The 20,949-nt window shown below is 34.5% G+C and overlaps 3 protein-coding genes across 3 annotated transcripts in view; 2 read left to right on the top strand and 1 right to left on the bottom strand.

The window, feature by feature from the left end:
• Positions 1 to 20,949, bottom strand: part of LOC128993762 (probable serine/threonine-protein kinase nek3) — a 93,761-nt gene that overhangs the window by 47,199 nt on the left and 25,613 nt on the right. The window lies entirely within an intron of this gene.
• LOC128994280 (pro-resilin-like) lies at positions 4,921 to 6,423 on the top strand. Its single transcript, XM_054418699.1, has 2 exons — positions 4,921 to 5,009; positions 5,611 to 6,423. The coding sequence occupies exons 1-2, from the start codon at positions 4,921 to 4,923 to the stop codon at positions 6,416 to 6,418; spliced, it is 897 nt and encodes a 298-aa protein (XP_054274674.1). The 3' UTR covers positions 6,419 to 6,423.
• On the top strand, positions 6,419 to 7,061 carry LOC128994279 (pro-resilin-like; the record flags this gene model as incomplete). The annotated part of the gene is made up of 1 exon (XM_054418698.1): positions 6,419 to 7,061. A coding segment is annotated over one exon (579 nt), but the record flags the coding sequence as incomplete, so codon positions are not given.

The following is a 20,949-nucleotide window of genomic DNA, read 5'->3' as shown; positions in this document are numbered from 1 at the left end:
CATAAAAGCTATGTTTATCCTTAAAAGGTGTCTCTTGGTACATGTAATTTCGGTTGCTTTAAAAAGTACCCCTGCCGCAGTAAACCTGCAGACTTAATATTACATTATACTCAAATATTCCCTGAAAACTGTCAGCTTTATTTCCTATTTAAATAAAATGAATTATAATGAGTACCTAGGTTTGCTGCTACAGGGAAGGTATTGAGGTGAGTTTTATATTGAAATGTTGATAGCTTAGTATGAAATAAACAAAATTGCCAAATTTGATTATAATATATCCATAGATAAGCAAACTACAACAGTTTTTTTGATTCTCCGTAAGAATAACATGGACATTTTGAATTTAAGTTTTTTTAACTATATCCATAACCGTTAGGCATACAACAGCCCTTTGCTATACTAAATTATTTCTTTTTTTAAGCTCTACAAAATGGGTTAAGAAATAAATTGCAATTTGTTTGGTTATTAGGGTCAAAAATGGGAAAAACCTATTTTAACCCCATAACCCCATATTGATTTTTAGCTTCAATATAAAATAACTAAAAAACCATCAAAGATACGAATTTCACTACATTACATTTTTAAAGATTATAATTTTTTGAGTAAATTGACGTTCATTGCAATGTTCTACCTAGAATAGTTCTCGAGTTATATGCGTTTTAGTAAACGGCGCCCCCCGCCATATTGCCCCCCTCCCCCCCGGGTTGTCGACCACGCTGGGGGGCGACGACATGCGTTTTCGTGATCACTATAGTGCCTATAACAACAATCAGAAATAAAATTGCGTCACCCTTTTCATGTATGCTCAACCCCTTCAGATCCTGGACTAAAAGAGGTACTCATTTAGTAAGCAGCATCGTATGTGGCTTACTTTATAACTTAACCGATAATGGCTGATTCATTTATAAGATAAAAACCGTTGGCCACCAATTTTGTTTGTACAAAACTTCTTTATGTTTTGAAATACAAGTACAAATTTTGTAATATAGTGTACTATGTTGCCTATGATGTGCTAATAGATCTACTTTAAAATAGAGCAAGTTGTTATAAAGTAATGTTAAATTTATTAAAATCTCCTAATTTTTTGAAGTAGGCCTACAACAAACCAATCTTGTGCATCATTATTTTTTTAGTTTTCAAAATTCCTAAGATCAGTAACATAACGCAAATTTCAAGCGTTATAAAATATTTAAAAGGTTGATTAAAGAGAACAAAAAAAAAGTTTTCCTACAGTCACCTGACAAAGCGGGCTTCCATGGACTGATTATAGTACAGAAAGTTGCTAATTGCCGCACTCCAGTATTCCAACCAAACAACACAAAACAGCGTGCTTTTATTAGGCCCGTAATACGTGAACGCTTGAAAATAAGTTGGCAATTCTTAAAGATACTACGGCTACGATCAGCTGGTGTAGCGTTTACAATTTCGTTCAATATTCGGCTTATATTAACAGTCCAAAATTACGTCTAACTTCAATTATTATTATTCAAAGCTGACTTGTTTCGTTGCAATGCAACATCGTTGGACCTTTACGTCAAAAACATAAAATTTACACAAAGACGTACACGTACGTATTGTAATACACACGACACGGGACATTTAAACACGAAAAACACGATAGCGCTATCATGACACATGACACGGCGTGGTAGCGGTTGTAGGTTTACCTTAACTAACCTAAAAACGTGTTGCACAGTGTTTGAAAGACTAATTACTTATTTGCTTTATAGTGACTGTAGGAAAATTGAATGTGTAACGCGAGTGCAAAGTGCCACTTCGCACACTAGTTGCACAAATAACAATTTTCATAAATGCGTATTTACAAATAAAACGTGATTATTTAATGAACAGAAAACATTACTACACATTATAGCGAAACACCTAATTTTTAAACACAACATACACCGAAACCAACTGTAAATATGTTTTTTTTTTTTGTGCTGAAAGGTAAACGAAGATTTAAAAAAATACTTCTGCCGCCAACAAATGACCTGCAAAAACTATTTACATCATCAGCCTCTTTGATCAAACAGTTGATTTTTTTAGACGGAACAGCCAATGTGAACATTTTAATCTCAGTCAGATTTTATTCTCAGTAACGCTAAAACTGTTGGTAAAGAGGACAAAGCGAGTCCCCGCGGCGATGAGTGCGTCTATTGTTATAATCTGAACGATCTGGTAAATTAACTTTAAATGCTCATCATCTTTTTTTGTTGCTAACATTTCGTAATTTATCAACAATGCAAATTATGAATTCTCTTAAAAGGTCACTTTTAGCCAAAAGCTGTTTGCTAAAAATATGCAATCGTCAATTTATATTTCTAACTACCAATAATGCGTAAAAGATTCTCAAAAACGTGTTATAAATTTCATTGGTAAACATAAAATTCAAAACATAGACATTGAGGTGGTTGTATACAGGGTGGTAAAAAAGTCCCTGGACAGTTAAATGTTTTAAAAAATAATGCAGATAGAGCTACAATACTTGGTACAAAGTTACAGGGCATAAAACTCTATTTTAACACATATTCAGTAATCCAATAACTCTTCAGGGGGACGGCCCACAAGGAGTCGGAAGAAAATCTTAAATAGAAGCATAGGTCAATATGCACATCAAATTAAAGGTCTCTTTTGGTAGAATACAATGCCGCAAACCGCACTTCAAAAGGTTGATCCTGTGCAAAATGACAGTTGTTCAAAGATTCATTTAATTTACATTGCTATTATACGCTTTCTCTTCAGGGGGCATAGTCCTAGGAATCGGAAGAAAATTGTTAACGTAAGAATAGGTCGATATGCATATCAAATTAAAGGTCTTCACTTGTAGATTACGATGCCGTAAATTCAAGCTCAAAAGAATGCCTGAGTAAAAAATGGCAGTCGTTCAAAGATTCAAAATGGCGGATTCAAGAAATCTTTGAACATCTGCCATTTTGCGCAGGATCAACCTTTTGAAGTGCGGTTTGCGGCATTGTATTCTACTAAAAAAGACCTTTAATTCGATATTGACCTAAGCTTTTATTTAAGATTTTCTTCCGACTCCTTGTGGGCCGTCCCCCTGAAGAGTTATTGGATCACTGAATATGTGTTAAAATAAAGTTTTATGCCCTGTAACTTTGTACCAAGTATTGTAGCTCTATCTGCATTATTTTTTAAAATATTTAACTGTCCAGGGACTTTTTTACCACCCTGTATAATGTTTTTAACTAAATTTAGAGTAAATTTATCGGATAAAATCCCTACCATAAACGTATTATTTAACATATTATTTAGACTATTAATTAGTTCAATCTGCACATTATTTTGCAATAATGGTAGTTTGGAAAATATTAAAGTGATGAATTTTACAAAATAAACATAGAACTATGAAGTTAGTGGTTCAAAATATAAAACGGTTTTGGTAGGATTTGGTTTAAAATAAGCATCTTATACAAGTAATATAATGAGTTTACGTTTGTGTACATATATGTTTAGATATATTCTAATAGTTGTATAATTCTGCATTTGTGTACAAAAATTTGTTCATACTAAGCAATGTATTTAAAAAAAATTTCAGTTTTGCTTAAAATTGGTAAGCCGGTACTAAACATAAATTGCTTTATTAACACCAGAATATTTTATTGCCCCTTTGAGTAAATTTATAATAATAAATTTTAAAACTTATTACTTTGAACGTGTGCCACAAAATCAAATTCATTTAGCAAGGGTATCAAACTAGCTTGGAAAGGACTAATAATGCTTTAACACCATCGTTTATAAACTGCCGCGAGCAAAACTGGACCATAATGGAATCATCCCTTGCTGTATGACTCATTTAACTAAACTGATAAACACATATTTTATACATATTTGCAATATAATTTGTTTGGAAATATAAAATATACACACACATATATATATAAACTGAAATTAACGTTTAAAGTGCAAATCTCTATATTTTAATGATGTTTATAAATTACTAGCGTGTCAAATCCTATTTAACAAGCTACACATGTGTGTATTGTATTGAATAACGTTTGCAACATTGAAAACTAATCGGACCAGCAATATTTTGCTTCTAAAAAATACATTAAAATGTATATTTTTTGTTACATCGTGCTGCTCTGAGCCACCGATTTACATCAATCAACATTTTTGAACGAAAAAATAAAAACTTTTTATAGCACACGTAATATTACCTGTATTTTATTTTATACAGTGAAGGAACCTTTTTAATGATCATATTCAAATTTAAAAAATATATAAACAACTGTTAATCTGTGTTTCGCCGAGTACGTAGTAACATAAGACGTGTAAGTACAAGGTTGAACAAGGATTTCTAAGATAATTACAAAAGATTAGTTTTGTTTCTTATAAAGAGATTTAAAAAAATGTAATATACGTGGAATTGGGAGAAGGGTAGCATAAAAACAATTGTCTGCTTAGCCTCCAGCGGGATCCTGCTTTGTTTAAACGCTCGTTGACAACTAATTTTGAATTTTCTTTAAATCCTCCTTTCATTTTGACAAAAAAAGAGTAAATAATCTAATTAGTAAATTTTAACACATTTCTTTGCAACCATATATTTTTAAATCTTATTACGGAACTATAACAAATAAATGTATATAATAATTGTAGAAATCTGTAATGACTACAAAAACAACAAACCAGCTTCATACACAGCGTCAAACACATATTCGACACACATAGCTTTATGTAAGTGTCTACATAAAATAATTTTCTTTTATACCATCGAATGCGCCATTAACAGATACATAAATACCTAACATTCTACCAGATTGACTGATCACACTGCTTTATGTAAGTGTTCGCAACAAAGTATCATACAAAATAAAGCTAATCATCATCCACCTCATTATTAGATATTATAACCCCACTAAGCAGTTTGACCTATCAAACCTCATATCAGAAAAATATCTAATGAAATGCGCCAAAAAGTGCAGTCAGAGTTGGAACACTGACTTGGAAATTCCTCCACCAAATAACGGAGACCATGTAGAAGTTAGGTGGTGAAACCATGGTAGGAAAAACTTAGCAAGTTAGGATAAAAATTGTATATAAAGTTAACTTTTTATCTTCAATAATAAAGTTTTTATACCAGTTTACTTTCGTTTTAGGACACCCGGTATACAAAGAACTACTTTTTCAAGGAAAGTTTAAAGATATTTATTATTTTAAAATCAGTACAACACAAATGTCTTAGGAATTTACAGATGTCATAGTACTGACGCATTAAAATTATAGAACGAATAATTTAACTGCTTGACTTACAATAACGAAATTAATTTAGTACCAAAGAAAAATAATTTAAATATACAGTTGACGATAGATAAGCTCAGATCTGTAGTAAAAATGATTCAAATAAAAGAGGTCAGTTAAACACGTTCACAGAACACACAGCGAAGCGTAGCTTCTCAAATATTGACTTGACTATTTTTGTTAGAAGTTTATTGCATTGAATGAACATTGCAATTTAAATTCATATCTTTCTGAGAATTAGCCAAAGGGTAAAATAATTATTGACTGAATAAAATCCAATACGGACTTGTCATATACAATAAATTCGTTACTAAAGTCCTTTTGTAATCCAAACGTGTTCTATTCCTGTAGTACTGTCAAGAATAAGACTTACAGTATATACCAGAGCAATGGAGATGGGCGACCATCAAGCAGTTATGGAGTTCCAGGTCAGGGTGCTGGTAGTCCTGGAGGGTTTGGAGGTAATGGAGGTGGAAGACCATCAAGCAGCTATGGAGCTCCAGGTCAAGGTGCTGGTAGTCCTGGAGGGTTTGGAGGTAATGGAGGTGGAAGACCATCAAGCAGTTATGGTGCCCCTGGTGCCGGAGGAAACGGTGGTGGTCGACCTTCTAGCAGCTACGGTGCACCTGGTGCTGGAGGAAACGGATTTGGAGGAGCAAGTGGTGGAAGACCATCAAGCAGCTACGGCGCTCCCGGTCAAGGAGTTGGTAGTCCTGGAGGGTTTGGAGGTAATGGAGGTGGAAGACCATCAAGCAGTTATGGTGCCCCTGGTGCCGGAGGAAACGGTGGTGGTCGACCTTCTAGCAGCTACGGTGCACCTGGTGCTGGAGGAAACGGATTTGGAGGAGCAAGTGGTGGAAGACCATCAAGCAGCTACGGCGCTCCCGGTCAAGGAGTTGGTGGGGCCAGTGGATTAGGAGGAGGTGCTGGAAGGCCTTCAGGAAGTTACGGAGCACCCGGAGCAGGAGGTTCTGCAGGATCTGGAGGCAGTGCATCTGGAGGCTCGTACCTTCCCCCTTCACAGGGAGGTGGTCAAGGAGGATTTGGAGGAGGAGCCCCTGGTGGTCAAGGAGGTGGAGCACCTTCTGGTTCATACGGCGCACCCGGCGGAGGAGCACCAGGAGGCGGAGCACCATCTGGATCGTATGGAAAGCCATGAGCTGGAGGTTTTGGAGGTGGGTCACCATCCGGATCATACGGTGCTCCAGGAGGTGGTTCCCCATCTGGATCATATGGAGCTCCAGGGGGAGGTTCCCCATCTGGATCATACGGAGCACCAGGAGGTGCTGGCACAGGAGGGTTTGGAGGTGGTGCACCAGGAGTTAGTTCCCCATCTGGATCATATGGAGCACCTGCAGGTGGTTCCCCATCTGGATCATACGGAGCACCAGGAGGCGGTAGCACAGGAAGTCTTGGAGGACAGCCGTCCGGATCTTACGGAGCTCCAAGCGGTGGATTTGGAGGTGGAGCTCCATCAAGCTCGTACGGTGCACCTGGTGGTGGAGCTGGAGGACAGCCTTCGGGTAGCTACGGAGCACCCGGCGCTGGAGGTGCTACTGGCGGATCTCCTTCTGGCTCCTATGGAGCTCCAGGGTCAGGAAGTTCTGGAGGCTACAGCGGGTCTTCGCCTGCTGGTGGGGCTGGTGGCTACAGCAGTGGCGGTCCTTCTTCCTCGTACGGCGCGCCAGGAGCCGGAGGTGGTCAGCAGCAAAACCCCGACGGAAGCTACATCTATTAGACGAGAAAAGATTAAACCGGAACACTTCGAATATCTAGCTTTCACTGCCAATCGGATAGTTGTAAATAAATTAAAATTATTTTTAATTTATATTTTGTAATAAATCGATGTAAAACTTACTACTTCTTTTAATTTAACTTCCTGAAATCATATTTTGGAGTCCTATGAACACACAATACTATACATGACAGGCATTCTGGATCATTCATTGCCTTTTGTACAGATTCTGAGACTTAAAGTAAATCGCCCTGGCCTATAGCGACCAGCATTAAGTGTATAAATGCTATATGGCTATTATACATGTTTTTAATACGAATATAAGGGTTGATATTTTAACTAAATAACTCTCACACCTTCTTGAATACTAGATAATGGTTTACTGGTGGAACTGTTAGAATGTCCATTTTGTCCCGATAACAAAGTACGTACAATTCGGGGTGTGTGTGAAGTAACATCACAACAATGAAAACCTGTTAGATGTATTAACCTGAATGTACTCGAGTAGAGATTTTACATCAGGCCACGGTCCTCAGCTAACACAGAATTTTTTTAAATAGGCATAAGATATTTAAATAGGCATTTATTTGAAGCTGATTTAGGTATAGTACTGTATTTTTGTTTTGTATTGTTTTTGGCAAACAAATCAAACGAAAAAACTCTTACCACATTACATAAATATTAAATAATACAAAATAAAACCGTTTTCGTCAGGTTTTAAATTGTTTTACAAAGCAAAATGTAGTATAAAGTAGTATATTTGAACATATTATACTAGTTCTAATTTTTTCCCCATATGGTTACGTTTGAGATAGATATAGATCCTTTAATACAACCTTAATGAATTAATAGGCAAAATAAATCTTATAAATCACCATATATCTTTTTGTGTTTACGTAAAAACATGTGCTGCAAGTAAATTGAACGTTATATTGTGACATTAAATTATATAATAAAATAAAAACCAAATTATATCAATCCTAATTCCTTGCATTATTTTTCTATGATGTTTATAATAGTGGTACTGTACCATTAATTTACATGAGTATTTTCATGATTAAAATGCCTCTCTTATAAGTACGTTAGAGGTTCGTACTATGTACATAGAGTAATTACTCACTAGACTGTTAAGCTATTGTTAAGAAGCTATTGTCAAGAATAAGACTTACGGTATATACCAGAGCATCTAACACTTTAAAGAACAATTAAGTGTACACTGTTAGTAATACACCACACATAGTGGTATAACTAAGATTAATTTAGTTTTACAAAATGTACAATACGTACTGTGTAAATATTGTAAAACAGCTAACCGCCAAGTTAAGTAAACGGCTGAGATTATAATCTGGCGATAGATCCTGAAACAACATACCTGATTTTAATAAGGTAATAAATTGAAATAATAACATAGAAATATATGGGGGTGTAACTTTTAGTTTTTTCAAAAGTGCATGGGTACTTTGGGATTTATATATGGATTGACATCTGTTGTATCAAGACAATCTACTTTACCTAGACTAAACATGAGTACCTGGGGACCGAGCTTTGCTCGGGGAAAATCATTCCCCCACTCTGCGATGCCAGCCTTTACTACTTCCTTCACCATTTCCTACGTCACGGACCTGTTTCCTTCCCTTCTCATACCATTTAAGTATTATAGATACATTAATCTAACTGCCACAAACGGTTCCCACACTCTTCGATGCTAAACTTTACTACTTCCTACGTCGTGGACCTTTTTTAATCTTTTTTCCATAGCATTTTAGTATTTTAAATACATTAATTTAATTTCCACAGACATAACCCACACTCTGCACTGCCAGCATTTACTACTTCTTTCACCATTTTCTATGACTTGGACATGTTTCCATCCCTTCTCATAGCATTTCAGTATTTCAATTTCAGATACATAAATCTAACGGTTACAATTGGTTTCCAGTTCTCAGACTCCACACTGCTCGCCTTTACTACTTCCTTCACTTCTTCCTACGTCACGGACCTGTTTCCCTCCCTTCCCATTGCATTTCAAGATTTCAGATACCTTAATATAATCCTCATAAACAGTTCCCACACTCCAGACTGCTCGCCTTGACTACTTCTTTCACCACTTCCTACGTCGCGGACCTGTTTTCCTCCCTTCCCATTGCATTTCAAGATTGCAGATACCTTAATCTAATCCTCATAAACAGTTCCCACACTCCGGACTGCTCGCCTTGACTACTTCTTTCACCACTTCCTACGTCGCGGACCTGTTTCCCTCCCTTCCCATAGCATTTTAGGGTTGCAGATATCTTAATCTAATCGTCATAAACAGTTACCACACTCCGGACTACTCGCCTTTACTACTTCCTTCACCACTTCCTACGTCGCGGACCTCTGTTTCCCTCCCTTCCCATAGCATTTTAGGATTGCAGATACCTTAATCTAATCGTCATAAACATTTCCCACACTCCGGACCGCTCACCTTTACTATTTCCGTTACCACTTCCTACATCACGGACCTGTTTCCTTACCTTCCCATAGCATTTTAGGATTGCAGATACCTTACCATCCTTATGGAACAGCTGGGGCCACTTTTATTGTTAGTTATGTCTGGTTTTCTGTAGATGTCGTGTTTTGTTTACAATTTGTTTATATTATTTTAGGGTTAGTTTCTCATTATTTGTGTCTCACTGTTTGGTTAAATATAGCCAACGATAGTAATACAATAATATAGTACGGTAATATAGTGAACGAGTTATCGTTTATGATTGAATAGTATTATTTGGTTAAACGAGGTTTTAAATTACTGAAATAACAAGAAACAAATTGTAAACAAAGCACGACATCTACAGGAAACCGGACAGAACTAACAATAAAATTGGCATCAGCTGTTCCATAAGGATGGGAAATCTACCTTAATCTAATCGTCTAATCGTCATAACAGATCCCACACTCCGCACTGCTAAGTTAGCCTTTACTACAATGTATCGAGTAAGCTTCAGTATAATCATTGCTCAATAGTAACAAGTGATGTTTTTTTGCTTTTGTACTGTATTTTGTAATTTCTAGTATACTGTGGGTAGTTGCCTTTATGAACACATGTGTTACAACTTACAAGTCTTTTGTTTAATCATTGCTCAATAGTAACAAGTGATGTTTTTTTTTGCTTTTGTACTGTCTTTTGTAATTTCTAGTATACTGTGGGTAGTTGCCTTTATGAACACATGTGTTACACCGCAACTTACAAGACTTTTGTTTACTTTTTCCTTGTTATTTAATTCAACCAACATGGTTACTTAGCAACCCATAAGACTAATGTTAAAAATATGTGACTTTTAGTTTTATTTTTCTACGTAATTAGATTTTTGTTGGCAGTTGTAACTGTAGTAAACTCGTTTTTAGGCCAAAAATAATCTATTTACAACATTTGAAGAAAATCTTCGGAGCCGTTTTCGAGATCTTAGTACAAGCAAGCAAGCATACATACATACAAGCAAACATTGCTCGTATTAGAGTATTAGATTTGTATTGATTGTTTGAATTAATTAATTAAATGCTTCGGAATCCTATACAATAAAGTCGTGGATTATTAAATGTAAAATCATATAAAAAGAAACATATCAATTGAATGTGAAATAAAAAAAAAATAAAGTCAGACTTAATTTGGGTAGGATCACAGAAACCTTTTTACATTAAATATGTTTACTGTGTGAATTTAAGCAGTGGGTGAGGGAAATAGCTAGGCCTACCGTAATGTTAAAAGTACGAACGTTGAAACTAAATATAATTTAACAAACACGTTTTGTAATGTTTGACATCTGAAAGAGCCTACATCAACGCAGATCCTGAGGAACAGATGATCCTTAGATCCTCCTACTTGGCACAGAATGATCCTGCTTTATCCAGATGACCAAGTCGTCATTCTTATCACGTACCACACACATGTTGCTTCAAGTAATTACTACTGTAATAACTACCTACGGACAGAGGCTGTGTCACAATTCCAGTGTGTCGGTGAACTGGGTACGAATCCAGGTTCTTTTTATGACACAAAATATAATATAATGGTATTGGTATTTATTAAGTAATGTGTACGGGGTATTCAATAATCGTTCTAGATAACTTCTTGATTAGTGTTTCACGTGTTGATGTTACTATAGAGCTTTAACAAAGAACGTCTTCCAAAACTTTTTTTTAAATTTTACCGTAAAAATTTCAAGACTGTCATATGCATAGACCTACAAGACTGTGCAATGATAGCGATAGAATCTGATTTCATTTGGTCATGCCGGACTTCATCAGGTCCAATAAAAAACTACGGAAAATCTATTACTATTTTAACATCGTTAATACGTGTTCACGGTGCAAGTGTAGATACAAATATTGAGAAGTTTTGGAAGACGGATATAATTTTATTCGTTTTATCTGAGAAAATGAATGAACGGAGAATGGATGAATGAATGAATGAATGAATGAATGAATGAATGAATGCATGAATGAATGAATGAATGAATGAGTGAATGAGTGAATGAGTGAATGAATAAATAAGTGAATAAATGAATAAATGAATTATTTATTCCGTAAATGTGTATAGAAGATTACGCATTTCTACTGTAAGTTTGACTGACCCCTCCATACCTTGTCCAAGTAATCCCTGTAGTAAAGTGTCACAGTTTCCAGCTTGTGATAAGACAATCATAAGTTAACTGGCGTGATAAGAACTAACATGCATTCATTTACAATGTAATATGCAATGTTGGATTTGTAGAAACTATAATATACAATATTTACTAAATTTTGTTCCTAAAGAGTGCAACATTGATGAAAACTAGCCAGAAAATGCCTACATTATATATTTTAGGAATTAAATATAATTAAAACCTAAACAAAACTATGTAGTAAGTGCAGTTTTTAAACGTATAACCAACTACACATCTCCACGAAAGCTTCAATAAGATATAAATATAACGTATGTAAATATAACATAATTAATGAGCCCTAAATAAAAATGCCAATTAGAGATTCGAATCATCCTAAAAGTTGTTACATTTATATATTCCAAGAAGGAAAATATTTTGAACGATTTTAGTTAAATTAAGTAAAAATAACTTGAAATGTAAAAATGGTTGATTTCTGTTTAACGAATGACTGGGTTTTTAACACACGGAGCAAGTCACTTTACGCTCTCTTGAATGTATATAGTTCCCGGGTTTAACGCGTTTACATCTCTCTGTTTCCGTTTGGTTGTTTAGAAAAAGGACAAATTACCCCTTTCATTGTACAGATTTTACTATATAATTTTCTTCTGAAAAATTTACTTTATAAATACTCGTTCATATAACTTTATCCTTGACGTTAAAGTTTATTTCCGATAACTTTAAAACTCCTTTTGAAGTGTAACACAGCGTATAACAGTGAGAAGATTACAGTACTTTCAATTTTGCTCATTTCCCTCACAATATGTTAGACATTAGTCACAATTTGAGGAATAGTAGCCATAACAGTGTGTATTCACAAAATAATGGAATAAGCCCGTTTAATTCAATATAAATGCTCTAGCAAGGCACAAAAAACCTCGACTGTTATTTCCAGCAACGCACGAACGCACAGCTTCCCTGATTTTCAAGCTATTATTCAGTTTATCTCCCGTTGAAATGAAATACCATACATTCCATCAATGATATTAGCTTTTGGCTTATTGCTGCTGTTGCAGGTTTCACTTACTTAAATGTTTGCATTGAAGATTTTTGTAAACATTTGGCGGAAAAAATGTTGCATTAAAGTTACAATCATTGCTTTTAATAGTTGACACTAATATAGTGTTTCGACCCTTACCATTAAAAAAATTAAGGTTTAAAAGCTCTATCGTCTGAGACAAATATCAAACTAATTGTAATCTAGTAATGCAATAAAGGACCACAGATGATGGCTATCATAGACCAAGTAAACTAATTGAACCCTATTAGGCCAAATCAATCGAATTCGAATTAATATAACTAAACCCAGATAGTTGTAAGAGAACTCAATAACCTAAATACTACTCACTCGTCTTAAAAAAAATATTATTCATCGAGAATGAAAAAAATATATTGTAAAGAGAATTTTGGTCTTTATTTGACTTATGAACTTTAAGAAGATTTTAAGAGAAAAGGTCTTATTTAACTTGCACGATTAATCTATTACGCGTAATATTCGAATTAATACAATGACAACTTTTCAATATTAAAAATAAAAACTAAACGAACTGTTAAATAAAACCATGCATTCTTGGGCCTTCGGTAGTGACAGTTTATTTGAGTTTTAACATTTTTTTAATTCCAACTCACTAGCCTTTGTATTATTAAGATAACAACTTTATCATCAAAAAGTTTCATATACATTTTGGCATATTGAGTCTGGAAGTTAACAAAGACATAATAAAGACAAAAACAATCACTCAGCTTTACGAGTAAATTAAAACGAAAATATGAGAAAAGCTTCATGTTTATAGGGTTGGAGAGCGGAGATAAGAAGAGGAAGCCACGATCAAGCCATTAAGATATGAACAATCTCGCATGCGTGCCGTGTAAACTTTATCACAGGCTGCATGAGAAAACAGTTTTACCTTTCGTATTTATTCAGTTTCATGTTGTTAGTTGTTCGGTAACAGTTAATGTAAGTAGTAGCCAAACACGGGGGTGATCCCGTGACGTCATAATTAGGTAATTGGTAAGTATTTTGTGATTGTGGAGCAGCGTGAATTACGCAGCGACTCTGGCGATGTATGTTGTGGATTGGTTGGTATTGTTATTAGGTCAAGGTTGTCTGAATGTGTTTTTTTTTAAATGTTCAGCTTTAATGTTTCAAATATACCATGTACTGGATTGTAAAAATATGTATTGTTCCATTTAACTATCCATCAACTAGCTGTCTCATATAATCTTCGAACTCTGGGCGGAGAAAGTACGAGGTACTAGATACTTGTGAGTTCTGTATCGGTGACATAGTTACGTCTACTGCGTTTTGTTCTTGAGTGTTTTGTTCTTGAGTGTTTTGTTCTTGAATATTATTATTTGAGATATTCGATGTTGAAGATATTTTGGGGTCTTGAATAGGAGCTGAATTTCTTGCAGACATGTTTTCCTGACGGTAGCTAAGAGTCAAATGATCTGTAGTTTACTCTGTTAACACTTATATAGTGTTTACAGAAATTCTAAATGTTTGCACAGAGACGTTTCAATCTTCCGAGAGATGATTCTCACGGAACGACAACAGATGTGAGTGTTCGCATGTGTGTGCCTATAAATAACTATAGATATACCACGAACAAAACAACCTGCGCAGAAACGAAAAGATCACGTGGTTCGCGCAGGTAGGTGGGCCGTACCATTCAAACCTGCGCGGCTCGAAACGGCCGAGGGTTCTTTTGTTTCTGGTATTACTATAGGCCTACTCGTTCTCGCGGGGGACCGACATGTGATTAACTGTTATTGCTTTACTTTTTCTAGCGTCACTGATTACGCTTAGCGGTGTTACGGCTTTTTGTTAATGGATTATTTTATCTATGTAGGAGGTAAGTTAACCTATTATTGTTTCTGCATTGTGTTCAAGATTGTTGTTTGTCGCGCAAACTAGACACGCTTCATTCGTATTGCGTACTGCTTTGTGTCAAGCAATTTTATCCTGTCACATTTTGTAATTTCCAGAGTTTTAATTATATTTCCCTGTTGTATTTTAAGTTTAAGTGTTTCCAGTTTGTGATACACGTCGTCCCATTGTGATTTGTGGAATATTCCCTAAATATACAGGTAATTAATTTTTCTTGTCATATACATATAGTATCCTAATATATATTAGCTTTTACTATTTATTTATAAGAAGCTCACTCCTTAATCATTACTTAAATTAGCTCAACTATTTGTATAAAAGATCCTACCACTATTTTGTCTAATCATTTAAATACAACCTTTCTCATAATATAAAAACGAAACTAACTTATCTTTCAAATATAATCCTAATTATATGAAAACTTTACAAGACTATAAATAAATATTTCGGTAAATCTGCACTTACAAAACACTTATCTTAACTCAAAAATTCTTTTGCTGTATGAATACAACAATATACGTTACAACCATTTTTACCGCCTATTTTATAATAATTTTCTACAGAATAAAACGGCTTTCGATTAGAAATAGTTTAGGTATTGGCAGTGAGTTTTTAGTCTTTTCACGTGATATAAAAATTTGAGGCCAATCTCACTAGAGTTTACTAGTGTATTTTGTTGACTATTAATTAAAACTAATGCAGTACATAGCAAACAGCTGATTGATTTATCACTTAACAGATTGCACTACGTTTCTTTTTTGCTTCAAATTTTTACATTACTTGGGAAGTCTATTCTGTGTATAGTCAATGGTTTTATGTTTTTAAGAAAATTGGTATTCCAATATCGCTAAATCACTATACGTATTTAATGTCTCACATTTTGTAACAGATGTTATGTAAACCGCAAATAATCTTTCTTGTGATATATACAAACAAAAAACTATATCATTTACCTCAAATCATTATATTATAATAAAAAAAAAATGATTTAGGATAAAAAAATATCTTATAATGTACATTGTCCTTGCCAAAATAAATGTATGTTTATTCAAGTTCACCTCATATTTTGTTGTAGTGCTAATGATAATATTAATTACCTTTTGTTGTTTTTGTATTTGTTAAAATATGGACTGATTAAACTGAATAACTAAACATTTTTAAGATTGAAAAATGGTTACCGATTTCCTTAACTAACAATGTATAAACGTATAAATTGTTCTTCACAAAACGAGATATCTAAATATGACTCTAATACATTAATTATTAACTTGTTTGGATTATAAAAGGTAAAATGTGATTGCCTAAAATTATACTTTGTTTTTTATTGAGGATTGCTTTATTGACATACGTAAAAATTTCTTCACATTCTAATAATCATAATAGAAAACTATATATTTTAATTAACAATTTTTATATTAAATTATTCTTTGTTCTTTTATCTCAAATTGCTTTCTCACGTACATGAATTGACTCACTTTTTGTTACGCTCTTAAATTATAATAATTATCAAGGTACTTCTCATAGTCAGTTGCCGACTTTATTAAAATATAGCTCGATTAAATTGGTTGTTTTTTATAAGATTTTCTTAACATATGACTTGTTCTTCTCAAAATAAACATATAAAATGGTTCTAATACTTAATTGCTTAATGTGTTTTTTTTCTTCTAGAGTTAACTAACGCAGCTTTACTTGAAACACGGAGTATTTCTGATTTACTACAGGTAATTATTTGAAAAATCTTAGTTTACGCATAGTTCAGATGGTTTCTATCTCTTTGTAATCTTTCCTTAAAAAATACATGTACAACTAAATATATTTTAGTTAATAGTATTTATATTAAATTATTCTTTGTTCTTTTATCTCAAATTGCTTTCTCACGTACATGAATTGTTTCACTTTTTGTTACGCTCTTAAATTATAATATTAATCAAGGTACTTCTCATAGTCAGTTGCTGACTTTATTAAAATATAGCTCGATTAAATTGGTTGTTTTTTATACGATTTTCTTAACATATGATTTGTTCTTCTCAAAATAAACATATAAAATGGTTCTAATACTTAATTGCTTAATGTGTTTTTTTTTTCTTCTAGAGTTAACTAACGCAGCTTTACTTGAAACACGGAGTATTCCTGATTTACTACAGGTAATTATTTGAAAAATCTTAGTTTACGCATAGTTCAGATGGTTTCTATCTCTTTGTAATCTTTCCTTAAAAAATACATGTACAACTAAATATATTTTAGTTAATAGTATTTGTAAAATGCTACGATTGTTATGTGTTTATTTTACTTAGCTCGGTTAATAATTTAATTGACTTCATATCTCGTTCTTGAGACCCAACTAATATTGTTTCTTGTATTATTGAACATTCTTAAGCCAAAAAATATATTTTAAATTGTAATTTGCATCTCCATAAGCATTATAAAATCACGTATCTTGTTTTGGATTATTAAAACGGCTATTCCGCTATCTTTCAAATAATATTAATATCAAAATAAATATTAATAATTAATGGCTGCTCTTGCTAGTCCCCCACTACACCTCATATCCTTTGATTGGGTGGGTAGACCACGCCTCCAGCAAGCCCCGTCCCCACTACGCTACCTGTCCTGTGATTGGCTGAGTAGACCACGCCTCCACTTAGTCCAACCCCCCACCAGAGCGCACAAAACTAGTTGAATCTCTTTCAAACCTCACTACATCTTGTGTACTCGCACGGTACACATCATGTTCTGTCTCCTTTCAAACCCTTGTCTATCTAGGGTTTGAATGAATCTTTGTCTGCGACAGTGGTCAAACCAAGTTGCATTTCTATCCATCCTTTACATACAACAGTGGTAAAACCAAGTTGTATTTAAATCCTTCCTGAACATGCGACAGTGGTCAAACCAAGTTGCATTTCTATCCATCCTTTACATACAACAGTGGTAAAACCAAGTTGTATTTAAATCCTTCCTGAACATGCGACAGTGGTCAAACCAAGTTGCATTTCTATCCATCCTTTACATACAACAGTGGTAAAACCAAGTTGTATTTAAATCCTTCCTGAACATGCGACAGTGGTCAAACCAAGTTGCATTTCTATCCATCCTTTACATACAACAGTGGTAAAACCAAGTTGTATTTAAATCCTTCCTGAACATGCGACAGTGGTCAAACCAAGTTGCATTTCTATCCTTCCTTTACATACAACAGTGGTAAAACCAAGTTGTATTTAAATCCTTCCTGAACATGTGACAGTGGTCAAACCAAGTTGCATTTCTATCCATCCTTTACATACAACAGTGGTAAAACCAAGTTGTATTTAAATCCTTCCTGAACATGTGACAGTGGTCAAACCAAGTTGCATTTCTATCCATCCTTTACATACAACAGTGGTAAAACCAAGTTGTATTTAAATCCTTCCTGAACATGCGACAGTGGTCAAACCAAGTCGCATTTCTACCCTTCCTTAACATACAGCAATGGTAAACCCAAGCTGCTCCTTTCAAGCCCTTGCCTATGTTATATGTCTAAAAGTTCTTCATGCATGTACTGTTTAGTCTTTCTTGCTAGATAATTTGCTTTAGTAGTTGTGACTTGGTGTTAGTGGTTTGAATCTTTGCATGTTTTTTTTTAAATAACTAATGACCTTGACCTACTTGTATTATTGGTTGTTTGAAACTTTATCTTTAAAATAGTTTTTCTGCCCACATGCAACTCCTCCTTTTAGATGTACTTATTCCCCCACCTCTTTACCACACTCATATCTTCCCCCACTCTGTCTATCTATATCCCCCACCACTTAGGGTGGGTATAAATGAGAGAGCATATTGGTTAATAACATCATTCTGTTGCCAGCCTGCAGAAAAGCCATGGACCCCTGCTTAAGAAAGACTACCAAGCCAATGAAGCCAGTGGCAGGCATGAAGAGATCTAAACTTCAGGAGGCGTTGACTGGAGGTATTAAGAAGATGAAATCATCAACTCCTTCTGAAACCCTGGTCAACAAGACTCTGTCGCAGCCGGGATCCTCTTCATCTGCCGCCAAGACTCTTTCGCAGCCAGGCAAGACTCTGTCGCAGCCGGGATCCTCTTCATCTGCTTTGTCTGACGATGCAAAGAAAACAACTACAATATCAACTCAATCTTCCCTTGCCGCCAAGACTCTTTCGCAGTCAGGATCTTCTTCTGCTTTGTTTGAAGATAGATTGAAGAAACCTTCTTCTGGTAACACTTCGTCGAAGAAACGGTCTGATTCATCGTCTTCCTCTTCTTCTTCTTCGTCATCATCTTCCTCGTCTTCTTCATCGTCCTCGTCCTCTTCTTCTACGTCATCGCCCAAAAATCAAACAATTAAGTCCCCTCTATCCATGCTTCTCTCTCCCATAATTCTCTCCTTGCTATCTCCTATTAAATCTCCAGAAAAGCCATCCACTCCCAAACGTAAGCCATCTCCAAAACCTCAACCACGTAGCCTAACTCTTCCTAATTTAAATTCCTCCTCGAACCAAATGCCTGACATAGATTCTCCTGAAATTACCATTCCAAACCCCCCACCCAAATCCCTCCCTGCTGCACCCACCGTTGTTAGAAAACTCTTTACTAAAACTGAATCCTCAAAAGAATCCCTTCCCCCCCATTCAAACCCTTCTGAAAAATTGGTAAAACTCATGGCCAAAAGACGAGCTGCATTTAAGCCCAAGCCACAATGTTCTTATATTTTCCAAAAAGGGGTGAAAAAAGGTGAGCGTTGTGAAAAGTCCTGCTTTTCTGATGCTAATGTGTGCAGCCTCCACACTAAGGGGAAAAGCAGGATGGTACCCACTCAACCTAAAATTATTAGCAGCAAACCTGTCGCTACCAATCCTCAGTTATTTGAAAGACCATCAATAATCGTCAAAAGCCAGGCTCAGGAAAAATCTTGTACATCTGATCCAACACCGAGCACCTCACGTGTTGTTGTGATAGACAAGATTTTGCCTAGCCAACCACGAACGTCAGGCTTTGCTCGACCCTGTCGTCCACCACAAATTCAAGCTAAAAAAACCAGAATTGATAGGCTACCCAAAAATCGTAAATTCGAAATTCTTCTGATGACACCAAACGGTGAAGTCATTTTAAGAGAAGGAAATGACAGGTTCCGACTTAAATTACCCAGAGGCATGACCATCCCGAATACAACCCACCGATACTACATAATTCGTGATCGGTCTTCGGGATGGGCATCTGTAACATTATAAATTGGTTTAGTTTCAAATTGATCTTAATTATCCTCTAAATTCTCCTTTAGTATGCAAAAATTGGGAACGCATTTGTTATAGCCTAACAAATGCGTTCCCAATTTTTGCATTTAAAGAGTGACCTTGAGATTTTAGAAATAGATTATTTTAATCAGAGATTTCCATCTAATTTATTCATAAAACATTAGAAACAAATTTGTTATATCCTAACAATGTGTTCGCAAAGTTTCATGTATAATATTTTGATAAAGTTATTTTAGAAAACATATTGATTGTTCAAGTTGTCCAATATTACATCAACATTTTTCTATATTGTAAAATTAACTATTCTAAGGACATTTAAAAGATATATTATGTTTATCTCGTGTTTTGCAAAAAGATCTTCATTGCCATTGTGTATAAATTAAGTGTAACACTTTATGATATAACTCAATATATTTTCATAATCCTCAAAGGCATCTAGGCATACAAACACAAAATTTATTTGCATTAACTGTTTAAGGTTAATTCCTTTACATTTCATCTTTGTTAACAGGTTTACTTGAATAGTAGTTGTACATTTTATACTTAAGTAGTGTTGAACTTTACAAGACATAGAAAACAAACATATAAATGGTTAGCAACCATAATACTTTGTTACCATTCGTTTTTTAGTATGGAAATAAATATGATAGAAGTTTCTATGTTTGGTTTTTCTTATTAAAACCCCTACTGATCCATTTTTAATATTGCAAATTACTAAGACGTAAAGATGTATCGTTTTTATGATCAATATAGTTGCGGAAATTTTATTAGCTTAATAACTTTGTCCAACAATTAGGTCAAGGTTAAACTGAAGAGTTTTTAAAAAATAATAAAATCAGCTACATATCTTCTGATTCACTCTCTGAACTAAAGGATAAACTTCTTCGAAAATTACCACAAAACTTTTTAGTTGTTGTCAAATTTATACTTAAGTAGTGTTGAATTTTATTAGACATAGCCAATGAATATATAAATTATTAGTAGCCATAATACTTTGTCTACATTCGTTTTGTAGCAAGAATAGGAATAAATATACCAGAATTTTATATTTTTAACATTGCAAATAGTTTGTTCTGCTACGTTACCATGACTTAAAAATTGCTAAGATGTAATATGTAATGATGCTATTAGCTTGATTA

Source organism: Macrosteles quadrilineatus, unplaced genomic scaffold (genome assembly GCF_028750875.1).
Source record: "Macrosteles quadrilineatus isolate MER2022 unplaced genomic scaffold, UCM_ALF_1.0 Scaffold_5__1_contigs__length_97177068, whole genome shotgun sequence".
NCBI classification, from domain to species: Eukaryota; Metazoa; Arthropoda; class Insecta; order Hemiptera; family Cicadellidae; genus Macrosteles; species Macrosteles quadrilineatus.
This window is presented reverse-complemented; position numbering and strand designations above follow the sequence as displayed.

What these genes read in the sequence shown, in the direction of transcription:
- LOC128994280 (XM_054418699.1), top strand. Translation starts at nt 4,921, where the DNA reads ATGAAATGCGCCAAAAAGTGCAGTCAGAGTTGGAACACTGACTTGGAA. An exon ending in GACCATGTAGAAGTTAGGTG is followed by an intron (nt 5,010 to 5,610) that starts GTGAAACCATGG and finishes CTATTCCTGTAG; the next exon opens with TACTGTCAAGAATAAGACTT.